The sequence below is a fragment of the Triticum aestivum genome, chromosome 6D (assembly GCF_018294505.1).
Source record: "Triticum aestivum cultivar Chinese Spring chromosome 6D, IWGSC CS RefSeq v2.1, whole genome shotgun sequence".
NCBI lineage: Eukaryota > Viridiplantae > Streptophyta > Magnoliopsida > Poales > Poaceae > Triticum > Triticum aestivum.
The window spans coordinates 44375331-44398677 of NC_057811.1; the positions used below are offsets into that span (position 1 = coordinate 44375331).

The window sequence follows — 23347 nt, forward strand, 5'->3', positions numbered from 1 at the left end:
ATTCTAATATTTTGGTTTTTAACAATTTGGTCTTGCACATGTAGGTCCCGCTGTCAGAGGTTTTGACCTACTATTCGATCCTTTTTGCGTATGAAGAAATGAGTTGTCCATGAATATCAATCAAATCAAGAAACTCGGAAAGATTGTTAGGATAAAGAAATTAGCGACAAAAAATAACAAGATCTTTGTTTGCACAATGAAGAAGACATCAGTTCACTACAAGATGGTATTAACTATTATACCTTGCCTTTTTTTATTCCTTTGCCCCATTTCCAATATAGAGAAGATATTTATGCACATCCTTGTTTTCAGCCCTTTCCAAAGCAGTTCACTGATGATTACCTCTCAAACCACCTCTATGGTCAGGAGGCGAGGAATGTTTTCATACAACACCCACGGTTCAATATTGAAGTGTTCCTGAAGAGGACGAAGGACGGACGGTCAATCATCCACAGGCACTGGCCTAAAGTTGCAAAGACCTTGAACATGAATGAAGGCTGAATATTCGCCTTCCGCTTCAGCAGTTTTCCAGATGAGATGCATCTATCTATATACCGTCTATGATGCTAATTTCGAAAGGTTCTACATGTTGCATGTGAAACTTGGTACTGGTGCAGTTGTGTAATGGGGTAACTGAGTGCTGAAACTATATCATGTTGTACTCTGATGTATTTCAATTATGAAATTCTACTTCCTTAATATGGAAATGAAATATATTATGGGCTTAATATGAATGTCAATTAGATTAATAAATGGATGACTAATAATAGGGCAATTAGCCTGCTAATTGGGTTTTGCTATTGCAAACGGTTATTGAAAAAATACCATGGGCGATGATCTCAGGCGGCACACAGTTTCTAGAAATAAACCGTGTTGGATCAGTGAACAATCACACACGACTTTCTCTTGAAAACTGTTTGCGTTATGCCACCTTGCACAAACGTTTACCACATAAAAACTGTGTGTGATGGACAGTCTTTGCCACACAGTTTCTTCTACGGATCGTGTGTGATACATTCAATAACGCAAACAATTAACGGAAAAAATTGTGTGTGATGTACCTATGAACGGAAACGTTTTCCTTGGAGCGACCGTGTGGGATGTACATACGAACGGAAACGTTTAGCGGGGACTGACTGTGTGGGATGTACTTGCGACCAAAAACAATTTCGCGTGTATAGTTGTATTTTTTAGCTCCACTATACATATTTCCGGATTTGAGCGCTCGCCGGTCGCACACGACCCCATTTTGCCAAGCGTGTGTGCCAGGAGGGCATATCCCCGACGGTTTCTGGGTCGTGTGGGAAGGACCCCCTATCGCCCACACTCATTTGGCGACGGGTCCAAATGTCGTCGCGGGAAGGTGTTAAAAACCATTTGTATAGCACCGACGCGCACCAGTGTGATCCCGTTCATCAAATGACAACATATGTCTATGGTTAGGAAACTTAACCATTTTCGATCAACGAGCTAGTCAAGTAGAGGCATACTAGGGACACTCTGTTTGTCTATGTATTCACACATGTACTAAGTTTCCGGTTAATACAATTTTAGTATGAATAATAAACATTTATCATGATATAAGAAAATATAAATAACAACTTTATTATTACCTCTAGGGCATATTTCCTTCACCAAAATGGGAGTGCGGGATGGAAATGTTGGTGATTGACGCCAGAGGATGGAGTTCTCCATTGTTGAATCCCTAACTGAAACAAAAGGTTCGTTGGGCCTTCTATGGTGAAGTAGGAGAAGGCAGGCGTGGGATGTTTGTCCTTGGAGATGACATATCTGGCTGCAACTATACCATTTGGCAAAACAATTGTGCTAGTTCATTTGGTGTGTTGGTCTTCAAGCGAAAGCCTTGGTTCGATCCAGTTAGGTGATGGCGGGGTCATTGGCGTCGTTCCTCTGATGGAAGCATCGTTTGCTGGACACACGGCTTAGAGGTTCTTTGTTGTGTTCCATAGGTGCTCGCCATGGCTCTGGATGGTTCTTCAAGGGTGCTATGTACGCCATCGTGGATGAGTCCAAGATGATGGCTTTTTTAGGCTTGTCCCAGTCCCGCCACCCACCTGCCAACTCTTTTAAGCACTCAAGGATGATTGTTGTGATGGTAAGGAGAGTTCCTTTGAAGTTTTTGCTCTTGGAAAGTAAACGATGTTGGTCGAGACGCGGCCTTGTTGAACAATTTTTGACAGGCTCTTTTGCGTTGCGGTTGTACTGTGTTTGGTCAAATTGGAGTGGTTCTTCCTTCTCATCGGATTATGGCGGGAGCTTGTCTATCTTTCTTGTATTTTACCCTCTCTCTTTTATAATGCTAAGACACGCATTTTGCATGATCTCGATTTTTTTTGACAATTTTATAGTAATTGTTTTATGGAGTCATGATAATAGACTCTTCATGTTCCATGACATGATGAACTTACAATTCCAATCTAATAAAATATGAAGTTAACATCCTGATTATTATGATGATTAATATATAAGAACCTCCATGATGATGTTTTGTGGAGCTGATTTTTTTTTTAGCCAAAGAAAAGGCGCTCAACAATTTCGCTTGAAATTTAAAGAAAAAAATTCCCTTGAAGAAATTTGTCGAGCGGCTGGTGCTGGATATCAATCTGATTCTTTGACAGGCTAGGCTTGGACATTCAAGCCCGTTATAGACTCGGCCCAGTTAGACAACTTCACCCTACAGAGAGAGACGGACGCAGTGCTCTCCTGCTCACAACAGCCGCCGCCGCCGCCGCCGCAAACACCCAGCTCTCCACGCCGGAGAGCGGCCAGCCCCGATGGACTCGCCGCAGATCCCCGACGATCTTTTCCCGGAGATCTTCCTCCGCGTCCCCGACCCAGCCGACCTCGTCCGAATCTCGGCCGCCTGCGTCTCCTTCCGCTGCCTCGTCGCCAGCCGCTCCTTCCTCCGCCGCTACCGCAAGCGCCACGCCCCGCCCCTCGTCGGCTTCTTCGATTTTCAGCGAGTCTTCCACCCCGCCGAACCTCCTTACCCCTCCGCTTCGGCCGCCAAAGCCGTCGCCCTCGCCGCCGACTTCTCTTTCCCCTTCCTCCCCGCCCCAGCCAGCGACTGGCACATTTTTGAGATCCGTGACGGTCGTGTCCTCCTCGGCCGGGACCCCGATGACTTCGAGGAGCTGGTGGTGTGCGATCCCTTGCACCGGCGCCACCTCCTGCTTCCCCGAATCCCTGGACTCGACGAGTGGCTTCCTTCGGCCACGACCGGCGGGATAGGATGGCAGATCTTCCTCCTGGGCGGCGGCGACGACGACGACGAGGCTGCGGAAGAGACGTCTTTCAGAGTGATATGGAGGGCAGAGCGCGAAGATGATGATAATCAGGTCGCCTTCGTCTTCTCTTCCAGCACCGGACAATGGCGAGCTGCTCCGCCGGGGTCAGGGTTGGCTTCCTTCTCCTGGCGCCAATATGTGCATGGCTGCTTGTACGGGATGACAGATTGCAGGGAGAAGCTGCGTGTGCTCGACACCCGGACGATGGAGGTCTCACTCCTCGACCTCCCGCTGGAAGCCAAAGGTTATGCTTATGTGTATGTAGACGTTGTGGAGGCAGGGGAGGGCATCACTGGGTTGTTTGTGCGGCCAAGGGGGACACCTGACATCAGATACTTCACTAGGCGAAACAATGGTGGGAGTTCCAGCCAGTGGCAGTTGGAGAAGATAATCTCACTGGATCCTTCTCAGTGGCAGTCGGCGGGTTCACCAAGGCCAAACTGGTTCCTGCGTCACTCCGGAAGCCCATCGCTTGATGCTGGCCTTTTCTCACTGGATGTCAAGACATTCCAGCTTGAGAGGGTGCTTGGATCAGAGCTTAGCATGCTTTGCCTGTGGCCATATACCAACTTTCCACCATTTCTGTCGACACCAGCAGTATCAAGTGGTAACCTTTCTGTGGCATCCTAGTTATTTCCTTCACTTAGTTATCACACATCTTGTCTGCTGCTTGATACAGTAGTTGAAATCGTAAGAAACACGAGGTCAGGACAATGATTCTTGTTTATATGGCCAAACTAATGCAGAAGGCATACAAGCTCAAAGGACACTGCTACCAACAGTTCACCTTTGGTTTGTAACTTTGTATCACCTTCCTCCAGTCAAGCTGGAGTTATCTTGTTCACATTTATAGATATAAGCAGGGAGGCAAGTCTGAGGTGGTAAAATTTTACTACCATTTCTGTTGTGGCTAAGCTGAGGAACGTAATTGTGGTTTATTTAAGTTTGTTTTAGTTGACACTTTAAGTTGATTAGAGAAGTAAGAGAAAGGTCTGTGCATAGCATGAGTAGCATTTTGGAAGCACCTTGAAATCATAAGAAACATGACGTCATGACAATGATTGTTGTTTTTATGGCCAAACTAACGCAGAAGGCATACAAGCTCAAAGGACACTGCTACCAACAGTTCACCTTTGGTTTGTTTCACCTTCTTCCAGTCAAGCTGGAGTTATCTTATTCACATTTCTCTTGCTAGATATGAGCAGGGAGGCAAGTCTGCTGTGGTAAATTTTTTGTTTCTGCTACCATTCCGTTTATGGCGCTTAATTTATTTTATGCTACATCTCTTAATTTATGTTTACATGTCTTGTCTGGCTGTGTAATCCGACTTGTATTGCAAATGACATTGGAAAGCACCATAAAACAAGTGTTTTTCTGTTCTATATTTCAAATCCATTGAATTCAATATTATTCCTATGGAACTAAGTAGCCTTGAAGGATTATTCATGCGCTTTTGTTGTAAGCATTTTACCAAGTATTTCCCAATGGCAAGACCTATGGATTGTTTTTATTCGCAACTCCTGAATATCTAAAGTCTGAGTACGCATATATTGGGCAGGTACTCAGGAAGGTGATGAGAAGGAGATGCTGGAACAAGGTGCGGAGATGCTGCAAGCTGAAGAGCCCATGGGTAGCCCTCACGACGAGAGCACTGCTGATGACGTGGATGCTCAAGGTCAGGCCGGTGTATCAAGGACTGGAGATGTGGCTGATTGAGGTCAGGCCGGTGTATCAGTGTAACTTGTGGCTCTGTACGTCTGTAAAATGGTTATCTTAACATGGAGTTTATCTTGTGTGGCTTAATCTGGCAATGATTGGTTCGTCTGTCAGATGAGGCAGCAAGAGCAGTACCTTCATTTGGCTTTTAGTTTAATTATGACTGTGATAAGTTGGAGTGATTGTGATATTGATGTATGCCTGCGCCATGAGTGGAACTAGTCGGGTACTAGGGAAACCAAGTGAAGTGGGCATGTTTGTGCTACTACTCGTTTATGGTTTAGTCAAGAGGATATGATTGACCTTTTCTTTTCTTGCACAACGGAGTTACCTTTGGTTCTGATTGTGATGTGTCAATCTGGTTTTTCAGTGTATTTATTTCAGCCAAGCTCACAAACATACCTGTGGTTTATTCAAATCTGTTTTAATGGCCACTTTTAAGTTGATTAGAGAAGTAAAAGAAAGGTCTGTGCACAGCATGAGTAGTATTTTGGAATCACCTTGAAATCGTAAGAAACACGACGTCATGACAATGATTGCAGAAGGCATACAAGCTCAAAGGGCACTGCTACCACACTTCACCTTTGGTTTGTTTCACATTCTTCCGGTCAAGCAGGAGTTATCTTGTTACATTTCTTTTGATAGATATAAGCAGGGAGGCAAGTCTGATGTGGTAAAGTTTTAATTTCTGTAAACCATTTCGTTTATTTCTCTTAAGTTCTCTTATGATTCATCTCTTTAGTTCCATATTGTCCTAGTACTTTATGCTTCCTCCTGTGCTTTTTGTTTCATAAGCAATTTACCAAGTACTCCCTACGTTCCTAAATATAAGTCTTTTTAGAGATTTCAATATGGACTACATATGGAGCAAAATGAATTAATCTATACTCTAAACTATATCTATAGGCATTCGTACGTAGTCCATATTGAAATCTTTAAAAAGACTTATAGTATTTAGGAACGGAGGGAGTATTTTATTGCTTAATGGTAAGACCTGTGTATTGTTTTACTTTCAACTCCTAAATATCTAAAATCTAAGTACACATATCTTGGGCAGATACTCAGGAAGGTGATGAGAAGGAGATGCCGGAACAAGGTGCTGAGATGCTGCAAGATGACAAGCCCACAGGTAACCCTCACGACGAGAGCACTGGCTGATGACTCGAATGCTGGAGGTCAGGCCGGTGTATCGAGGACTCAAGATTGCGCTGATTGAGGTTGTTGCTGCGACTGGACAGTTGACCACAGGTTGATCATCAATACGGTACTGGTAACTTGTGGCTCTGTCTGTCTGTAATATGGTTATCTAACATCAACATGGAGTTTATCTTGTGTGCCTTGATCTGGTAATGATCGGTCCGTCCGTCAGATGAGGTAGCAAGAGTATTAGCTTCATTTGTTTTTTACTAGTTTAATTATGACTATGTGGTAAGTCAGAGTGATTGTGATCTTGCTGTATGCCTGCCCCATGTGGCATGAGTGGAACCAGTCAGGTACTATGACTATGAAATTAAGGAGGGTAATGATCTACTCCATGAGCAGTGGCAAAAGTGAAGTGAATGTGCTAGTACTTTTTATGGTGTAGTCAAGAGGATCTGATTGTCCTTTTCTTTGCCTATTACTCCCTCCGTAAACTAATATAAGAGCGTTTAGATCTATTTTAGTGATCTAAACGCTTTTATATTAGTTTACAGAGGGAGTACAAAACAGAGTTACTTTTGGTTCTGTGTCAATCTGTTTTTCCAGTGTATTTATTTAAGCCAAGTTCGTTGAGAGCATTTAGTAAACATGCCTCCTCTGTAAATGGAGAATTCATCATCGTGCTCATTCTTGGTCTACTAAACCGGCCATTCATCGTCACTCTCACTTCACTGATCGAGAAGACAACCTTATGGGTTCAAAAACTACCACTTCTATTACACTACCCGTGTCAAAAATGGCCCTAAAGCTACACAACCGACACAGGCAGCGGCGACCGAGGCCTTGCAAAATAGAAGAAGCATAACCTTGTGCCTAGAAGAGAAATGAAAAACGCATTGCAAAATGGAAGAAGCATAACCTTGTGCCTAGAAGAAAATGAAAAACGAAAAGTTCAGAAGTTAAGACAATGGTGGTTTGATTTCAGAGACTGAATAAATTCTTGCAATACTCTCACAGTTAAGCATTATCCATAAAGGCATCAACCATGTTATAAACATGTCTGGTTCCACAAAGACTGGATTTCTCACTCAAGTGCGAAAAGGCAGAACATTCAGTGAAATTGTGGTCTTGTGATGTTCCTCTGGCATCTTCTTCAGCTAACAGCGGAGAAGGAGCAAACTTCTGGAACAATGTAGCACTAAAAGGTATCACTGAGTGCAATGGAGAACAAATACTAAGATGACGCCTTGCCGCTGATCATCCAGACACTTCCTGATATCCTCCTACTCCTCCTTCACATGGCAATCCTGGTCCAAGGAAACACGTGAAGGATCAGAAAGAAGGTAATTCAGCATAAGATTATTTCATTTTTTTTTGCCACAAGTAACTACTGCTCCCTCCGTCCCATAATAGAAGACCGTCTTGCAAGCTAGCTTGCAAAATGATACTCCCTCCATCCCAAAATAAGTGTCTCAACTCTAGTACAACTTTGTACTAAAGTTAGTACAAAGTTAAGACACTTATTTTAGGACAAAGGGAGTATTATATTATAGAACGGAGGGAGTAGTACAATAGTCACTAACATGTTATGTGCACTCGGAAACAAAAATAATGAATTTACATCAATACAGGTTTTTTTTCTTTCAAAAAGACAGGCAGCACCAGTTAAAGGCCTTCATATCACACTGACATGTTCCCATTTTATAGTTTGTGTTACAGTGAATCTCAAAATTGATCATATAAGGAGAAATGCCTGACATACAAACACAAATTACCCAAAGTTAGCTTGGATTAGCCACTTATCGTAGAAAGGGAAAACTTTCATGGTGACATCTCTGACACACATAATGCATAAGCTCAAAGCATACCCAGCCGTGCAAACTTACCAATCCACTTGTCTTCAGCAACAAAATATATGATCCAATAGGCAACATTAAAAAAAAAACAGGTATTAACAACTTCAGATACAAGTCGTACTAGTTATACCAAACAGATAACTAAGAACATTACATGGATATACCAAACAGTGCAATGAAAGGTGCACGCTGCAAAACTATGTGGCTTCAACCACAGCAATGTACAGATCATATAAAAGGCAAAAGGCAAACCTTGCAGGACCATCCTTGAGCTTAGGGAATGTGGGAGGCCAAACCATCATAAACGGATAGACATCAGTGAAGTATTGATCCTTAGCAACCAATTTACGGAGTGTCCTGTTCTTGACATCCAGATAGAATATACATCCACACATTTGCAAAACCACAAACTCAGCATTATCCCCAGCATGACATACATAGCAATAACCAGAATGCGCATCCTCAAGCGTGTTATCTAGCATCCTCAGATTAGCACACATCTCATGCAGACAAATGGTATCAACCAGCAACCAGTTGTCCCCCTTGTGGAGCCAGATGCAAAGTTTAAAGCCATTGACATGGATGACATATACACCGGAAGGATCATCTGCCCGTGACAAGAAGGTGTGAAAAATGTCATACTTCACTCCAGGTGGGTGCTGGATTCTAGACAAACTTGAGGTTGTCAAATCCAAGACAATAATGTCGTCTGCGGGGGAGACCACCATATAGATTTTATTGTCGACAAGCACAACTTTTGCTTTGGGTAGCGGAAGATGGAGCTGGGCCGTGGCCGAGGTATGCAAGCACCAAACACTGCCTTGTAACATATACACGCGTAAAGTGAAATTTTCTGTCTGATTAGTCAACTCCGTCAACACATAAAAGTAGGACAAGCCATTGCCTTCTTCTTTGGAGAGAATAGCATCAAAATATTGGCGATTGTAATCCTGGGCTCTTGGGAGTGCTGGGACGACGTTAATGCCTCTCTCAGGGCAAAGCGGGCGGTGCAATCCATATGCTAGTTCTCTGCGGTGCACTCCATATGCTAGTTCTCTTCCTTCACGACGTCGGGTGAAGATGCTGCCGTTTCGGGAGTCCATGATCCATAGATTCTTGGGGTCATCGAAGTTGTGGTTCGCCATGCGGCGGACAACAGTGTTGAGCTCCGGGGGCTGGGGCAGCATCGGGACAAAGCACAGGAAGGCTACCAATTCCGGCCGGATCAAGATGCTGCCAATGTAGAAGCCAAGTAGGAGGGGCGGGTGGAGCTCACGGAACCGGCGGAGGAAGCCCCGGTTCGAGGCGAGATGGTACCAACACCTGCACACGAGGGCAGCGCGAACGAGGGTAGTGGGGAAGCCGGCGCGGAGGAGGATCTCCGCAAGGAGGTTGTTGTCCCCAAGCACCTTGGAGACAGGGTCCACGGCCGCCAGGGAATGCTGGCCTGCCTCGCCATCGACATCCGCGTGTGGTCTCTTCTCAGGACAGATCCTGGAAAATCGGCAGCGCCGAGCAAATGCAAAAATGGCAATTGATTTCTTCAACCAATGTCGTTCAAGGAAATACCATAATCAAACTACTCCAAACTAAATGCGGGGGGCGAGAATCGAAGGTGGAGGAATTGGACGGATCTTACGTCTGGGGAACCTCGGCGGCGGCATCCATCATTAAATCTCCCCCACGACTGAGCTGCCACGGCAAGTAAATATAGGTAGGAGGAGTTAGTTTGGGAGGAAAACCTAGATAGCTAGGGTTTGATCCCGTGAGATGAGGAGAAACGAAACTGGGAGAGGACAGGAAAGAGAAAGACTCACCTGAATTGAATCGGCGGGAGGGAATAAGAAGTCGGTGGCCGTAGCCGGGGCTGGGCTCCGGTCGCCGGTCGCCGGCGCCGCTTCTTTCTCTCCGCTGGGAGCGTTGCAGTGGAGGTGTACCTTTTTTTCTTTTGCCCAAACTAGCACATATGCTCGCGTTGTGACGGGGGAAGCAAATCCCCGCATGCTCCAAGCGACCCACCCCTGTTACCAATCTCTTTGCCACCCTGGTCATATTGTCCACCTATTCACGACAAACGTGATAAATCTCAACGCGACGAGCTTGGTATCACACCGTCGCACGCTGCTTTCGCAAGCCCTTTCTCCTTTAAAAAAACATTTAAACTGATAATTATCTACCTATTAAAATGTTATAATGAACAAGCCAAATTAGGTGGCCTATGCTAGCTAAATTTTGGTTATATTAAGAAATATCTTTAAGCTAGCAAAACTTTGATTAGTTGTTAACAGTGAGATAGAAAGGCTGGGATCGAAACACATATTATTCAGTACATCAATATATTCAGAGTGGTGATGGAAAGAAGAAGAAAATATATAGAAGTATTCTTTAGATAGAACTGCAGTACATGGTTAATTAACACAAAAACTCCATTTCTAGCCATGAAATTAAAAATACGAATATGGGTCAGGGGCATCATACTGAATACAGTATGATATTATCACATATACATTCATAGCAGAGTCCACCTCTGAATATTTAACTTTCTGTTAGCTATTTGATCTTAATGTAACACCTGGCCGCAACTTGAATAATCATGCAAACACCAAACCAGGCGTTGCAAGCTGACAAGCGAAAGCAGAAAAAGTGAAACAAAACTGAAACACCAATCCAGCTATTGTCAGGGTTGTCTGTAAACGTACTGAAACAAAACTGATATTCAGCCGCGGTCACAGAAAAAATGGAGTGAGTTGGAGCTCATAAGCAATTCCTACATCCATCCCACGCATTATGCACAACCCATCATCCCATTTTAGAGCTGCTACTTCCTTAATTTGGACCGCTTTCCTTTCTTACTTTCCTGTCACAAGAACTCAATTCCTTTCTTTCCTTATTTCTCTCACTCGGCATCTTATTTCCTTCATTTCTTTCTATGCATGTCATCCTCTTATTTCCTTCCTTACTAACTTATTTCCTTCCTTCCTTCGTTTATTTATTCCCGAGATAGCTCCTTGATAAATCGAAAACTCAAATAACATGAAGAAATAGAAGAAAGATGGCACTTGTTCCTAGAAGAAAATGAAAGCAAGAGTTTCCTTTGATCAGTTCAGAGGTTGAGATCTGCGGAACCAGGCCAGCGGGGACTGGGAAACCGTGCGATGCTTGCTATCAGTTAAGTCAACCATCCAACTGCAATTCGGCTGTCCTGTCCACCATGTGAAATTAGTGGATTTCTTGCGCAAACGCGGCGATCATCGCTCTGGTTTCACTGAGAATTGTGTTCTTACGAAGAAATAATTAATCCTCAGCTACCAGCAGAGAAGCAGAAAACTGTTGAACAGCCTGACAGCAACATATAGTACTGACTGCAGTTGAGAAAGCATTTCAAATTCAGCCAAGAGCATCAGTGTGCAGTTCCTGTAGAGTTGAGAAACAGAACATGAAAAGAAAAAAGTTTCCCTTTATCAGTTCAGAGGAACTTCAGATCTGCCGGACCAAGCCATCAGTGGTTTGGGGTTTCAGAATCTGAATAAATTGTCACAATACTCTCACTTGCAGTTAAGCATATCCATCTTATAAACATATCTGGTTCGCCAAACAGTGGATTACTCGCGCAAATGGGATAAGGAACACCCTATTCTATGAAAAGGCAGAACATTCAGTGAATCGTATTTTTATGATGTTCCTCTGGCATCTTCTTCAGCTAACAGAGGAGAAGGGGAAATATATTACTGATTACAATGGAGAAAGCATTCCAAAATCAGCCATGTCTGGACAGTGGACCCTAGAACTTACAACAGCTACTAAGGAAATGCAGCTCCCTGCTCTTCCCGGATGATGCCCTTGTCGCTGATCATCCAAAAGCAACCTCATATCCTCCTCCTTCACATGGCATTCCTGGTCCAGGGAAGCACATGACGGATCAGGATGGAGGTAATTCAGCATCAGAATATATTATTATGTTTCAAATGGACTAGCAAGACAAGTAACTAGTACAATGATAGTCACTAACATGTTATATGCACCAACACAAATAATGAATTAACATCAATAGGTTTTTTTCTCTTTCAAAAAGACAGCCAACACCAGTTAAATGCCTTTCATATTACACCAACATGTTTCCATTTTATAGTTTCTCTTAAAGTGAATCTAGAATCTGATCATATAAGGAGAAATGCCTGAACTACAAACACAAATTACACAAAGTTAGCCTAGACTAGCCACTTGTTGTAGAAAGGGAAAATTTTCATGGTGAGACATGTCTGACTCACACAAAATGCATAAGCTTAAAGCATACCCAGCCATGTAAACTTACCAATCCACTTGTCTTTAAGAAAAGAATATGCGATCCAATAAGCAACATTTTAAAAAACCAGGTATTAACAATTTGAGATATAAGTCGTACTAGTTATACCAAACAGATGGCTAAGAACATTTCACAGATATACCAACAATGCAATAAATGATGCACACTGACCATGTTACTTCAACTAGAGCAGTGTACAGATCAACTAAAAGGCAAAAGGCAAACCTGGCAGGACCATCCTTGAGCACAGGGAATGTGGGAGGCCAAACCATCATAAAAGGGCAGACAACAGTGAAATGTTGATACTTTTGTGCCATCGCAAGAACTTTACGTAGTGTCCTGTTCTTGACGTCCAGATAGAGCAGACATCCACACATTTTTATGAGCAGAAACTCAGCATTATCCCCTGCCTGACATATATAGCAACGGCCAGTATGCTCATCCTCAAGCGTGTTATCTAGCATCCTCAGATTAGCACACATCTCATGCAAACAAATGGTATCGACCAGCAACCAGTTGTCCCCCTTATGGAGCCAGATGTGAAGTTTAAAGCCATTGACATGGATGAGACATATACCGGAAGGATCGTCTGCCCGTGACAAGACGGTGTTGAAACTGTGATACTTCACTCCAGGTGGGAGCTGGATTCTAGACAAACTTGAGGCCGTCAAATCCAAGACAATAATGTCGTCGGCGGGGGAGGCCACCACATAGATTTTATTGTCGACGAGCACAACTATTGCTCTGGGTAGTGGAAGATGGAGCTGGTATGTGGCCAAGGTATGCAAGCACCGAACACTGCCTTGCAACATATACACACGCATAGTGAATTTTTCTGTCTCATCGCAAAACTCCGTCAACGCATAAAAGTAGGACAAGCCATTGCCTTCTTCTTTGGAGAGAATAGCACCAAAATTTAGGCGATTGCGATCCTGGGCGCTTGGGAGTGGTAGGACGCCGTCAATGCCTCTCTCAGGGCAAAGCGGGCGGTACACTCCATATGCTAGTACTCTTCTTTCACGATGTCTGGTGAGATGCTGCCGTTCCGGGAATCCATGATCCATGGCACCTCGCAGGTACCGAAGTTGTGGCTCGCCATGCGGCGGACAACAGCGGCGAGCTCCGGGGGCTGGGGCAGCATCGGGACGAAGCGCGGGATGGCCATCGACTCCGGCCAGACCAACCCGGTGTCGATGTAAAAGCCAAGTAGGCGGGGCGGGTGGAGCTCACGGAACCGGCGGAGGAAACCCCGGTCCAAGGCGAGCTGGTACCAGCACCTGCACACGAGAGCGGCGCGGACAAGAGTGGTGGGGAAGCCGGTGCGGAGGAGGATCTCCCCGAGGAGGTTGTCGTCCCCAAGCACCTTGGAGACAGGGTCGACGGTCGGGGAACGCCCGGGTGTCTCGCCATCGGCATCCGCCCGTGGTTTCTTCTTGGGACGGACCCTGGAAAACCGGCAGCGCTGAGCAAATGCCAAACCGGCGTCAATGCAATAAACCTGATTTCTTCAGCCAATGCCGTTGCAGGACATATATTACAAATCAAACTGCGTGAAATGAAATGCAGGGGCGGGAATCGAAGGAGGCAGAGGATCTGGACGGGTCTTACCGTCGGGAAACCACCACAGCCGTATCCATCATCCAATCTCCCCTCTCAGCTGAGCTGCCGCGACAAGTAAATGTAGACCGGAGTTAGTTTGGGAGGAAAACCTAAACCTAGATAGCTAGGGTTTGATCCCGCGAGAAGAGGAGAACGAGAAACGGAACCGGGAGAGGGCAGGAAGCAGAAAGACTCGCCTGGATCGAATCGGGAGGAAGGAATAAGAAGCGTCGGTGGCCGCCGCCGGGGACGGGCTCGGGTCGCCGGCGCCGCTTCTTTCTCCCCCACCCGCTGGGGCGTTGCGGTCGAGGAGAGCTGGGCGATTGAGGTCAAAGTGAAACGATGATGCAGCCTCTTCACTATTGCAGCCCATAAAGCCCAGTACACATGTCTTTTTTTATATGCCAGCCCTGTGTCGCAAAAAAAAAACCCAATAAATCCGGAAAGTTCGGATTTTAAGCATTTCATCACGAACAATTTTTCATGGCAACTTTAGTTGACACGAGGTGGCAACTTTAGTTGTGAAGACATGAAAACTTTGTCCCAGTTTGTTTTTATTAAAAAATTGCCATGTTTGCCAATCTCACGTGAACAAAAGTTGTCATGAAAAACGTTCGGGTAGCCATGCTTAAAATTCAAACGTTCAAGATTTATCATTTCTGAAAGAAAAAAAGGACTGTCTAATTAACAATTGACTGATTTCGATTTTGGCATCAGTCAAATTGGACCAATAGCGTCTTCCTTCGTACCCCTTCAGCCTTTTCTGATACCTATTGGGTTTTAGGTTTTTCTTTCTCCATACCAAATACGTCCACTATTTTTCTTGGGCGCTGTGTTTTTTGGACGAGTCTGCAAGGCAGCTCAGGTATTTTTTTTTAATAAAAAAACTCTCCATCTTTTTTTTGGTCTGTTTCAACCTTACTCTGCTTGGCAGCCTCTCTGACGGAATGCATACTAAATGTTTCAGAAATCACAAACTGAATGGAAAATCATAGACATAGACTGCAATATTCCAACAGTTTGCGAAAAAGAACACATGTTCATGAGCATCCTTGAACTACATAGACATACATGCCCAAAACCCGTGCCCATGTGACTTCCGAAAGCGGGACACATGCTCCCGATACGCGAAGATTGAGACTGAATCAGATGGCTAAAAATTTGACTAAAAGCCAAATCAAAACCAGTTGACTGAAAAATAGCAAAAACGAAAAAAGAAAACATGTACACCAGCATTGCTTTCTAAAACAAGAAACAAAAAAAATCTACCATGGCTCAAGCAATTAGAAAACAAAATCTTAGGCTCAGTCTGGATGCATTTAATTTAAGGGTTAAGTATATTTTTCGTCCCTCAAACTCTCTAGAAAATATAGAAATGATCCCACAACTTCGAAACAAGCAAAACTTAGTCCTTCAACGTTACAAACCGAATAATTTTAGTCCCTCGGTACCGCTTGGAGTGGTTTCGTTGGTGACATGACATGGTTTTGACTAATTTGAATGGTTTCGTTGATTTAGTGGAGGCTGCCTGTCACGTGGCGCTGAAGGCCATGCTCACTAGCGCCGGTTTGCTGCTACCCTGGCCGATCTCTCTTTGAGCACGTCGAGCAGCCACGCCCAGCTGGCCGTCCGCGTTTGCCGATCGAGATGCACTCTGCTGTCCAATGGGCGCTGCACCTATCGAGCTACCCCTTGTCGTGTCCGCTGCGCACTGGAACATTTCATTTGTGTAGCGCGCGAGCTTTCTATCACTACCTCTAAGAACCTATTGGTTTCTGGTGATGAAAAACCGGGTTGTCTTCACCTTGCTAAAAAAGGCAAGCAAGGAAAATTCATGCCCTCTAAGAGCAACTCTAGCAAACCCCGTATAATCCCGACCCGCATAACGCGTTTACAGTTCGAGGAAGATCTATTTTGTGGGACGAAATCGTGTGCTGCAGAATTGACCCCGCATATGAAACTGTATAATTTTAAAAAAGCTTTCGCGAGAGAAATTGCAACCACACATATCATTCATAGTTCATCACAACATACTACATACATCATACATACTACATATATACTACATTGATCATTCTACTACATATATACTACATTCCGGAGGTGAGCCACGCGGCAGAGGAAGAGCCCGCGACCAAGGAAGAGTCCGCGGCAAAGGAAGAGCCCACAGCCGAGGAGTGCGTCCACCCGTGCCGGCGGTCGTAAGAGACGGAGGAGCGACGCCGGTAGCTGGAGACCTTGGTTGGTGTACTTCTTGGCCACGCGCTTCCTCGCGCCATCGGCGCGGACACACCGCTGGCGCTCGGGGTCGTCGCCCCCGCCGAAGCTGCCGCCGGAGCTCCACATACGGCCCCACATGGCGGCTGGAGGCGGAACTGGGCTCACCGGGGGCGAAAAATGCGACGAAGGGAGTGGGGAATCGTAGGGAAACGCGACGGCGGGTTTCGACCCGTATCTGCCCCGCAAACCCGTAGTTATACGGCTTCGGGGTTAAGGTTTGCGGGCTGCGGTAAAAAAAATTATGGGCCGGACGAGTATACGGCTCTGTCCTGGCCAGAAAATTGGGCCGAACCCGTATACTCGCCGGAATTATGCGGGTTCACGCGTTATACGGGGTCTGCTAGAGATGCTCTAAGGGCCCGCCAATTTCCGGATAGCGAAGAAACTATAAGAAAGCAAGCAAAGAAAAGATAATGGCCCCTAATCGTACCGCCGACGGTCCATTTGGTGCCCGAAAATGCAACCAAATTATGCTCCGAGAAATCCATCCGTCCATCGCTCATGTCTTTTCTTTTCCGCCTTTCCGTTGTGTCTGTCCTATGCGGTGATGAATGATCATGATCAAGATGAACTGAGTGCACGGTACAGTAACACATTTCGTCAGCAGATATCTTACACCAGCGAAGCAGCCGGCCTTTGCCGATGCAAACAACCTCCGATGTCACCCCGTCCTGCTCTTATCCCTGGGCGAAATGACATGCATGCCCCCCTGAAATCACATTCCTCTAACCTGCCTCTTGGTTGAATTTGAATGCCCATGCCATTAGCGTCATTTCCTGGCTGGATCAGGAGGAAGTGGCAGCGTGCACACTGCATCCCCATGATTCCATGACACCATGGCTGTGTTTGTTTGGGTTCTAGAGACCAGTTTCCGATAGAAATAAGCTGAAGCCGTAACAAACAGCTAAAACGGAGCTGCTTTGGGCTCACAGTCCAAAACAGTTTCAGTAGTTTTTACGTAGTACTGGTTGAAGCGAGCCGAGCCGTGCTTTGACCCGGAAACTGTTTTACCTCGGTGAAATTCCCACCGATGCCCTTGTTAATTCAGCCCAATTACGAAAGGAATTCCCCCGATGCCTTGTTTCAGTCCATCCCCATCTCGTCTCCTTCATCGCTAACACACGCACGCAGAGGGCAGCGAGAGGGAGAGGAACCAGACCTGGCCAAACGGCCCGGCCCGGCACGGCCCAGCCCGTGCTAATCGTGCCTGGCCCGGCACGGCCCGCCGTGGCACGTTTAATAGCCGGGCCGTGCCGGGCCGGCCCACGGGCGTGGCTCTCTGGCCCAGGCACGGCCTGATTATTAAACGGGCCGGCCCGTGGCACGTTTAGCATGCTGGCCCATTTGATTTTTAGCCTGTTGGGCTGTATTTTAAGCCTATTGGGTTGTAATTAAGGTCACATATATAAAAAAATTCTGAAAAAAATTAAACGGGCCGTGCCGTGCCAGTCCACGTGCCCAGCCTCCAGGCCCAGGCATGGCCCATGGCGTGCCGCGTGCCGGGCCTAGCCCGTTTAGCTCGGGGCCGTGCCGTGCCTGGGCCGTGCCGTTCCTGCGTGCTACCGGGCCGGCCCAGTTAGCACGGCCCGTTTGGCCAGCTATAAGAGGAACCTAGGGTTCCGCCGCCGCCACCGCAAGAGCCGCCGCCGCCGCCGCAAGAGCCTCAGGCGCCTCCACTCTACACCGCCGCAAGAGCTACATAGATTAGTATTTGTACGGACCTCTAATTATATGTATGGATTTTTAGTTATGTGGACGGTCTAATCCTTTAGCTCTCTTTTGTACGGATTATTAGTTATGTGGACTATCTTTTGTACTGTATGGGCAATTGTGACTTGCATGGACTAGCGATGTGACATCATAATTCTTTTGCTCACTATTATTCTATGTATATATGAGCAAGAAAGTGAGAAAATTATTATTATGAAATATTTTATGCATTACTATGGAATCATTCCCTATCAGTCAAAATACCATTAAAAAATCTATTAACACTGAATCAACAAGTTACACCGATCTCAATGCTTTAAGGGCATTTCAGGCTTTTCACCAGCTCATAGCCGTTTTCACAGCTGCGTTGCCAAACAGCTAACCTTCACTACAGCTGTTTCCTCAGCACAGCTGTTTTGCCAGCACAGCAAGCCCACAGCTGAATCTGTTGAAACTGAAGCCCAAACAAACACAGCCCATACCTTTCAGTGCAAAGCTGGCCTTAGCTCATGAAACGCATGCAACCTTCTTGATCGAACAGCACCATTTGCATTATTGTGTAAGTTTGAGTCAAGTACTCGAGTATGTGGCCAGCATTACTAGTGAAGTTAAATAAAAAAATTAACCGGGGGTGTGGATTTTGAAATCCCTCACACCTTTGTTGCATCCCACTCCCACCTACTCCTAACAGCCTCCGGCGATGATACCGGTGCGGCGATCGGACAAAAGAGAGAGCACAGTCATGCTAATCGCCAGATTTTCACCAGTAATTGGGCACTTGCATTTCTGAAGTGCATCCCCAAAATGGCATAGAGGTGTATGGCCCTATGTTTTGCTGATGATGCAATGCAACACCCTTGCAGCAGCCAGCAGCCTTCAGTTGAGATGGTTCTTCAGTTAGCGGTTGCTTTCAGCTGATACACACCGTTTTTCCGGATCGGTCCATCTGCCGGCCGAGCGCCGAGCAGCCTCTACTGAAAGGTAGCTTTCTTCTGAGCCCATTCAAGAACAACCATGACAATGACACCACGCACTCTAGGTTTATGCAATTCTATTAGCTCACACTTGATTTTGATCCTCTGCTTGCTGATGGTCATGATGGTACTAGTACTATATAATGTACAGTACTACCTTTGGTGCTAGCAATCGTGTATAGTACTATAGTCTGAAGTTTCTTGCAGCCCTGTGACACGGGTGACATCAACAAATCCTATCCTGATTCCTGACAGCAGCTGGCTAGCAGGAGAGAAAGCCTTGCGTATGCATGGATTGAATTGATTGCGACCTGCTTCGACCGATGTGTCAGTGTCACTCACTTGCTCAATCCTAGGACACACAAGCTGACCCGCACTGGTGGTGAGCTGAGCTGAGCGATGGGAGGGGGAGATTATCACCAGCAGAGCATCATCGGCGGTGCGGCTGTTCATGGCCATGGAGGGGGAGGCGGCGCCACCCTGCAGGCTGCGCTCAGGCCGCTCGACGGCGGCGCCCACGGCTGGGACTACTGCATCTACTGGCGCCTCCACTAGTAGGAAAAGGGGCTTTTACCCCGGTTGGTAAGGGCCTTTTGTCCGGTTTTTGAACCGGGACTAAAGGGTCGTTACTAATGCCCTAACCCTTTAGTCCCGGTTCTTACACGAACCGGGACAGAAGGTCCTCCACGTGGCCGCTGCTGCCAGCCCAGGCAGGGGGCCTTTGGTCCCGGTTGGTGCCACCAACCGGGACCAATAGGCAGGGCCTTTTGTCCCGGTTGGTGTCACCAACCGGGACCAATAGGCATCCACGCGTCAGCAGCTGGCAGGAGCTGAGGTTTTTGTTTTTTTTTGAAAGAGGGTGGTTTAGGGGTTTTGGGGGGTTAATTTAGGTGTTTCATATATTGTGTTAGCTAGCTAATTAATAGAGGGAAGTGTCCTCTCTTATCTCCGTGCTTGGTCGACGCTACGTACTATATACGTATGGAGAGGAGTAGACACGCTAGCTAGTAATCAAATGAAGAAAACAGAAGATCGTCATGAACATATGCATACAGAGAGAAGTGATATCAACCACCTCTCCTTCTCCGAGATATTGGTCGAACAACAAGTTCTCATATATCTATCCGACACTACCGGCTACATATATACAATAATTATCTCTTACAATACAATCTCCTAATTAAATTGTAGGAACACAGGGTCCACATAGTATTCTCCGTTTTCAGCGATCACGTGGTCAAGGAAGAATGCCGCCAATTCCTCTTGAATTCCTCGCATACGATCTGGTGCTAGGAGTTCATCCCGCTTCCGAAACATCTAATTTGAAGAAGGGGGTCAATACATATATATATGAATAAATGAAACTCAACACAAATGATGGTAATAAAATAAAATTGTGAATATTATTGCTTACGCACTTCATATTGTTCTTCAGTGTAGCCCCGCTCACAGGTCGTGTAGCGGATGGACTCGCAAACGTAGTATCCACAGTAATTATTCCCGGGTTCCTGCCACAACCACTTTACAAGAAATAGAGGTCAATCAAACTGATAAGCAAGCATGCTAAATGGTATTGATGAAACTAGCGCTTGCATCACTAGGAGATGCGCGGAACATGCTACTATAGTACTTACTTTCGGGTGATTAAATTGCAGCTTCTTCGGCAGTCCCGGAGCTTTTGAGGTGAATTTTCTCCAAACCCTGCCAGACAAAGAAAACAATTACTTGATATTAGGAAATGAACAAAGTTGCTGATATGGTGGATAATGATCGATTTAACTTACTTCTCGAGCATTTGAGTCATGTTCGCATAGTCCTGGGGATCTTTTCGTCTCGAGTCTAAGACGGTTACTACTCCCTGCTCAAGCTTAATCTCTAGGAGAATATAGTGGAAGCTGCGCATGCATGCATAAGTCATCAATTACATTACCATAACCTGGACTAATAAGGGAAACCGAATATGCACAAGACAGTAACACCCACTTGAAGTTGTAAGGAAAGAGTATTATATCTTTGTTTTGATTTAATACCAACGACTGTAGCAAGTTGGCCTCGGCTTCTTTGGGATGTTTTTCAACCGTATATGCATCTATGAGATTTGTGTTAATGAACCCAATATCACCGATTCGTCTTTTCTTCAATTCGGCGATCTTCAATCTGCATAATATAGTGAGGATAATTATAAATACATGTAATGAAAGAGCTGACCTATATAGAGAGACTTAATGACAGAAGTACTACTACTTACAGACAGTAGCAAGTGATCGTTGTTTTATCGAGGGCCTTTTGATTGTAAAACCGGAAGAAATCCTCAAATGGAACATTCAGCAGATCAATTCCAACGAGGTCATGCTCCGGTTTAACTCTCAGCGTCAAAGTATCCATCCCATCAGACTCTCTGCAGGTTTTCATGTACCAATCATGTAGTCTTCGCATCATCGTTGTTAGAGATCTTTCATCTTTGACGAGAGGCTTCCCGTAATGGTATTTGTGTTCGTCCACCTCCATGATTTCATAATGTACATCGTCGGGCAGGTAATCTCCAAGATTGCTATAACCGGGCACCATACTCGGATCATTAGCGACGATGTCTTTTGACACCTTGAGCGGGGGGCACGATTGGTTCGCTTGTTCGCCGAGCTGGGCAATTTTTTTTCCCAGCTCGTCGTTCTTTTAACCTTCGATCACTTACAGTACTTCCCGACCGCTTCGCTTCGGCATATGTCTTTGCAAGAATGCGCTCATAGTTGCCTCTCGGCGGAGACTTTGGTGGTTTTGTCAGGGCAGCCAGAGTGCGCTTTGCTTTCACCGGATCTACCTTCTCCTCCGGAGGTGGATGTTTCTTTGCTTTCACCCCTTCAAAGAAGTTTGTCACTTCGGCTCGCACGATCTTCCTGGTTTCCTCCTCGGTCCTCTCGTATGGTAACTTCTCTGGAGTCTTCAAAGAAGGACCGAATCTGTATTGCCTCCCGCCTCTGGCAGCTGTACTGCTAGACGCCGGCAGAGCAGACGGAGCGGCTGCGGCTGTCTTCTTTCCTTGCTTACGAGGCGGAGGAGAAGGACTACGACGCGCCGGAGCAGCCGCAGCGGCGGCGGGTCTCTTCCGCTCTTGCTGACGAGGCGGAGAAGGAGGAGGCTGGCTGCTCTGGCACGCCGGCGCTGGCGGAGAAGGAGGCGTGCAGCTTGAACCCTTTCGTGCAGCTTCTGAATTTGGATCTGCTCCACTTTTTTCCTCCTCTCCCGGCTTTTGTAACCGCCCGCGTCCGGAAAACCAGCCTTCCACGGAACGGAGCTTGGCGTGCCTCGTGTCCGTCCAGGGTGCTCAGGATTCTCGAGGGCCATTGTGAGCTCGTCGTTCTCTCTGTCTGGAACGAACGTCCCTTGCTGCGCTGCATCGATATATTGCTGAATCTTCTTGACTGGTATTCTCAAAAGCTCGTTCGTCCAAACGCACCTCCCTGATACAGGGTCCAAGGTTCCGCCAGCCCCGGAGAACCAAGTCCGGCAACGGTCTGTCCAGTTCATTGTCTGTGGTTCGATCCCTTTTTCAAGCAGATCATTCTCAGCCTTGGCCCACTTAGGTCGGGCTTTGAGGTAGCCACCTGACCCCGTGGGATGGTGAAGCTTCTTCTTTGCAGCATTCTTCTTGTTTGTCGCTGACATCTTCTTACTCTTTTTCGATGTCTTGTGGGCCACAAATGCGGGCCAGTGATCTCTGATCTTCTCATACCGGCCGATGAATTCTGGTGTCTCTTCTTTGTCGACAAACGTTTTCAGCTCATTCTTCCACCTCCTGAATAGGTCTGCCATCTTCTTAAGAGCATGAGACTTGATTAATTGCTCTATAACTGGCTGTAGGGTGAAATTTGCCTTCAGCTCAGTCCAAAGATCATCTTTCTGCATATCATTGACATAAGACACCTCAGGGTCTTCCTTCTTAGGCTTATACCATTGCTGGATGCTGATCGGGATCTTGTCCCTAACTAGAACCCCGCACTGAGCAGAAAATGCATCCTTTGTCCGGATGGGTTCAATCGGTTGGCCGTCGCGCGCGATTGCTGTGATCTCAAACCTTTCATCCGAGCACCAACTTTCTCTTCGGTCCTCGTCTCTTTACCGAAGTTGTGCTCGATCCGGAGGGCTAGAAAAAAGAAGAAAGACGAGTGTTAATTAATATGTGTACATACCAAAACAATGAATGCCTCAATTAGCTAGTCAGCACAGGCTTAACTAATATATTTACCTGGCCGGACTCTGTTCGGTCACCGGAGCCGTCACCACGGGCTCCTTCTTGCACCAGCATTGGGTCACCGGAGCCATCATAATCATGTCTTTCCTCCTCCACTCTTCGATCACCGTAGCCTGCTTCTTCACCCTGTTCTTCCAGACCATCATTGTCGTTAAGATACGACAAGATATCACCTCCGGCTAAGATTATGTCCCCCAACACCTCTTCTGCTT

The 23347-nt window shown here is 46.1% G+C and overlaps 2 protein-coding genes and 1 pseudogene across 4 annotated transcripts; 1 reads left to right on the forward strand and 2 right to left on the reverse strand.

Annotated features, from left to right (window-relative positions):
- The first annotated feature begins 2618 nt into the window (after nt 1-2618).
- LOC123143405 (uncharacterized) lies at nt 2619-6486 on the forward strand. Of its 2 annotated transcripts, XM_044562323.1 has the most exons (3): nt 2619-3915; nt 4867-5025; nt 6082-6486. In XM_044562323.1, exons 1-2 carry the CDS (start codon nt 2796-2798, stop codon nt 5022-5024), a joined length of 1278 nt encoding a protein of 425 aa, XP_044418258.1. In that variant the 5' UTR covers nt 2619-2795; the 3' UTR covers nt 5025; nt 6082-6486. The 2 variants fall into 2 exon arrangements, with proteins under 2 accessions (XP_044418258.1, XP_044418257.1); XM_044562322.1 differs by lacking the exon at nt 6082-6486 and having other exon boundaries at nt 2621-3915; nt 4867-5329.
- Nucleotides 6487-7138: 652 nt separating this feature from the next.
- LOC123143406 (uncharacterized) lies at nt 7139-10053 on the reverse strand. 2 transcript variants are annotated; one of them, XM_044562324.1, is made up of 4 exons: nt 9838-10053; nt 9660-9712; nt 8273-9514; nt 7139-7471 (listed from the first exon to the last, which is right to left on the reverse strand). In XM_044562324.1, the coding sequence occupies exons 1-4, from the start codon at nt 10021-10023 to the stop codon at nt 7459-7461; spliced, it is 1494 nt and encodes a 497-aa protein (XP_044418259.1). In that variant the 5' UTR covers nt 10024-10053; the 3' UTR covers nt 7139-7458. The 2 variants fall into 2 exon arrangements, with proteins under 2 accessions (XP_044418259.1, XP_044418260.1); XM_044562325.1 differs by having other exon boundaries at nt 9660-9707; nt 9838-9953.
- A 1404-nt stretch (nt 10054-11457) lies between these two features.
- LOC123143407 (uncharacterized) lies at nt 11458-14275 on the reverse strand (annotated as a pseudogene).
- Between the last annotated feature and the right edge of the window lie 9072 nt (nt 14276-23347).

Coding starts and splice junctions, on each gene's coding strand:
- LOC123143405 (XM_044562323.1), top strand. CDS start 2,796: ATGGACTCGCCGCAGATCCCCGACGATCTTTTCCCGGAGATCTTCCTC. Junction 3,916..4,866: donor GACACCAGCAGTATCAAGTG/GTAACCTTTCTG, acceptor TATATTGGGCAG/GTACTCAGGAAGGTGATGAG.
- LOC123143406 (XM_044562324.1), bottom strand. CDS start 10,023: ATGCGGGGATTTGCTTCCCCCGTCACAACGCGAGCATATGTGCTAGTT. Junction 9,713..9,837: donor CTCCCGCCGATTCAATTCAG/GTGAGTCTTTCT, acceptor TTGCCGTGGCAG/CTCAGTCGTGGGGGAGATTT. Junction 9,515..9,659: donor GCCGCCGAGGTTCCCCAGAC/GTAAGATCCGTC, acceptor CCGATTTTCCAG/GATCTGTCCTGAGAAGAGAC.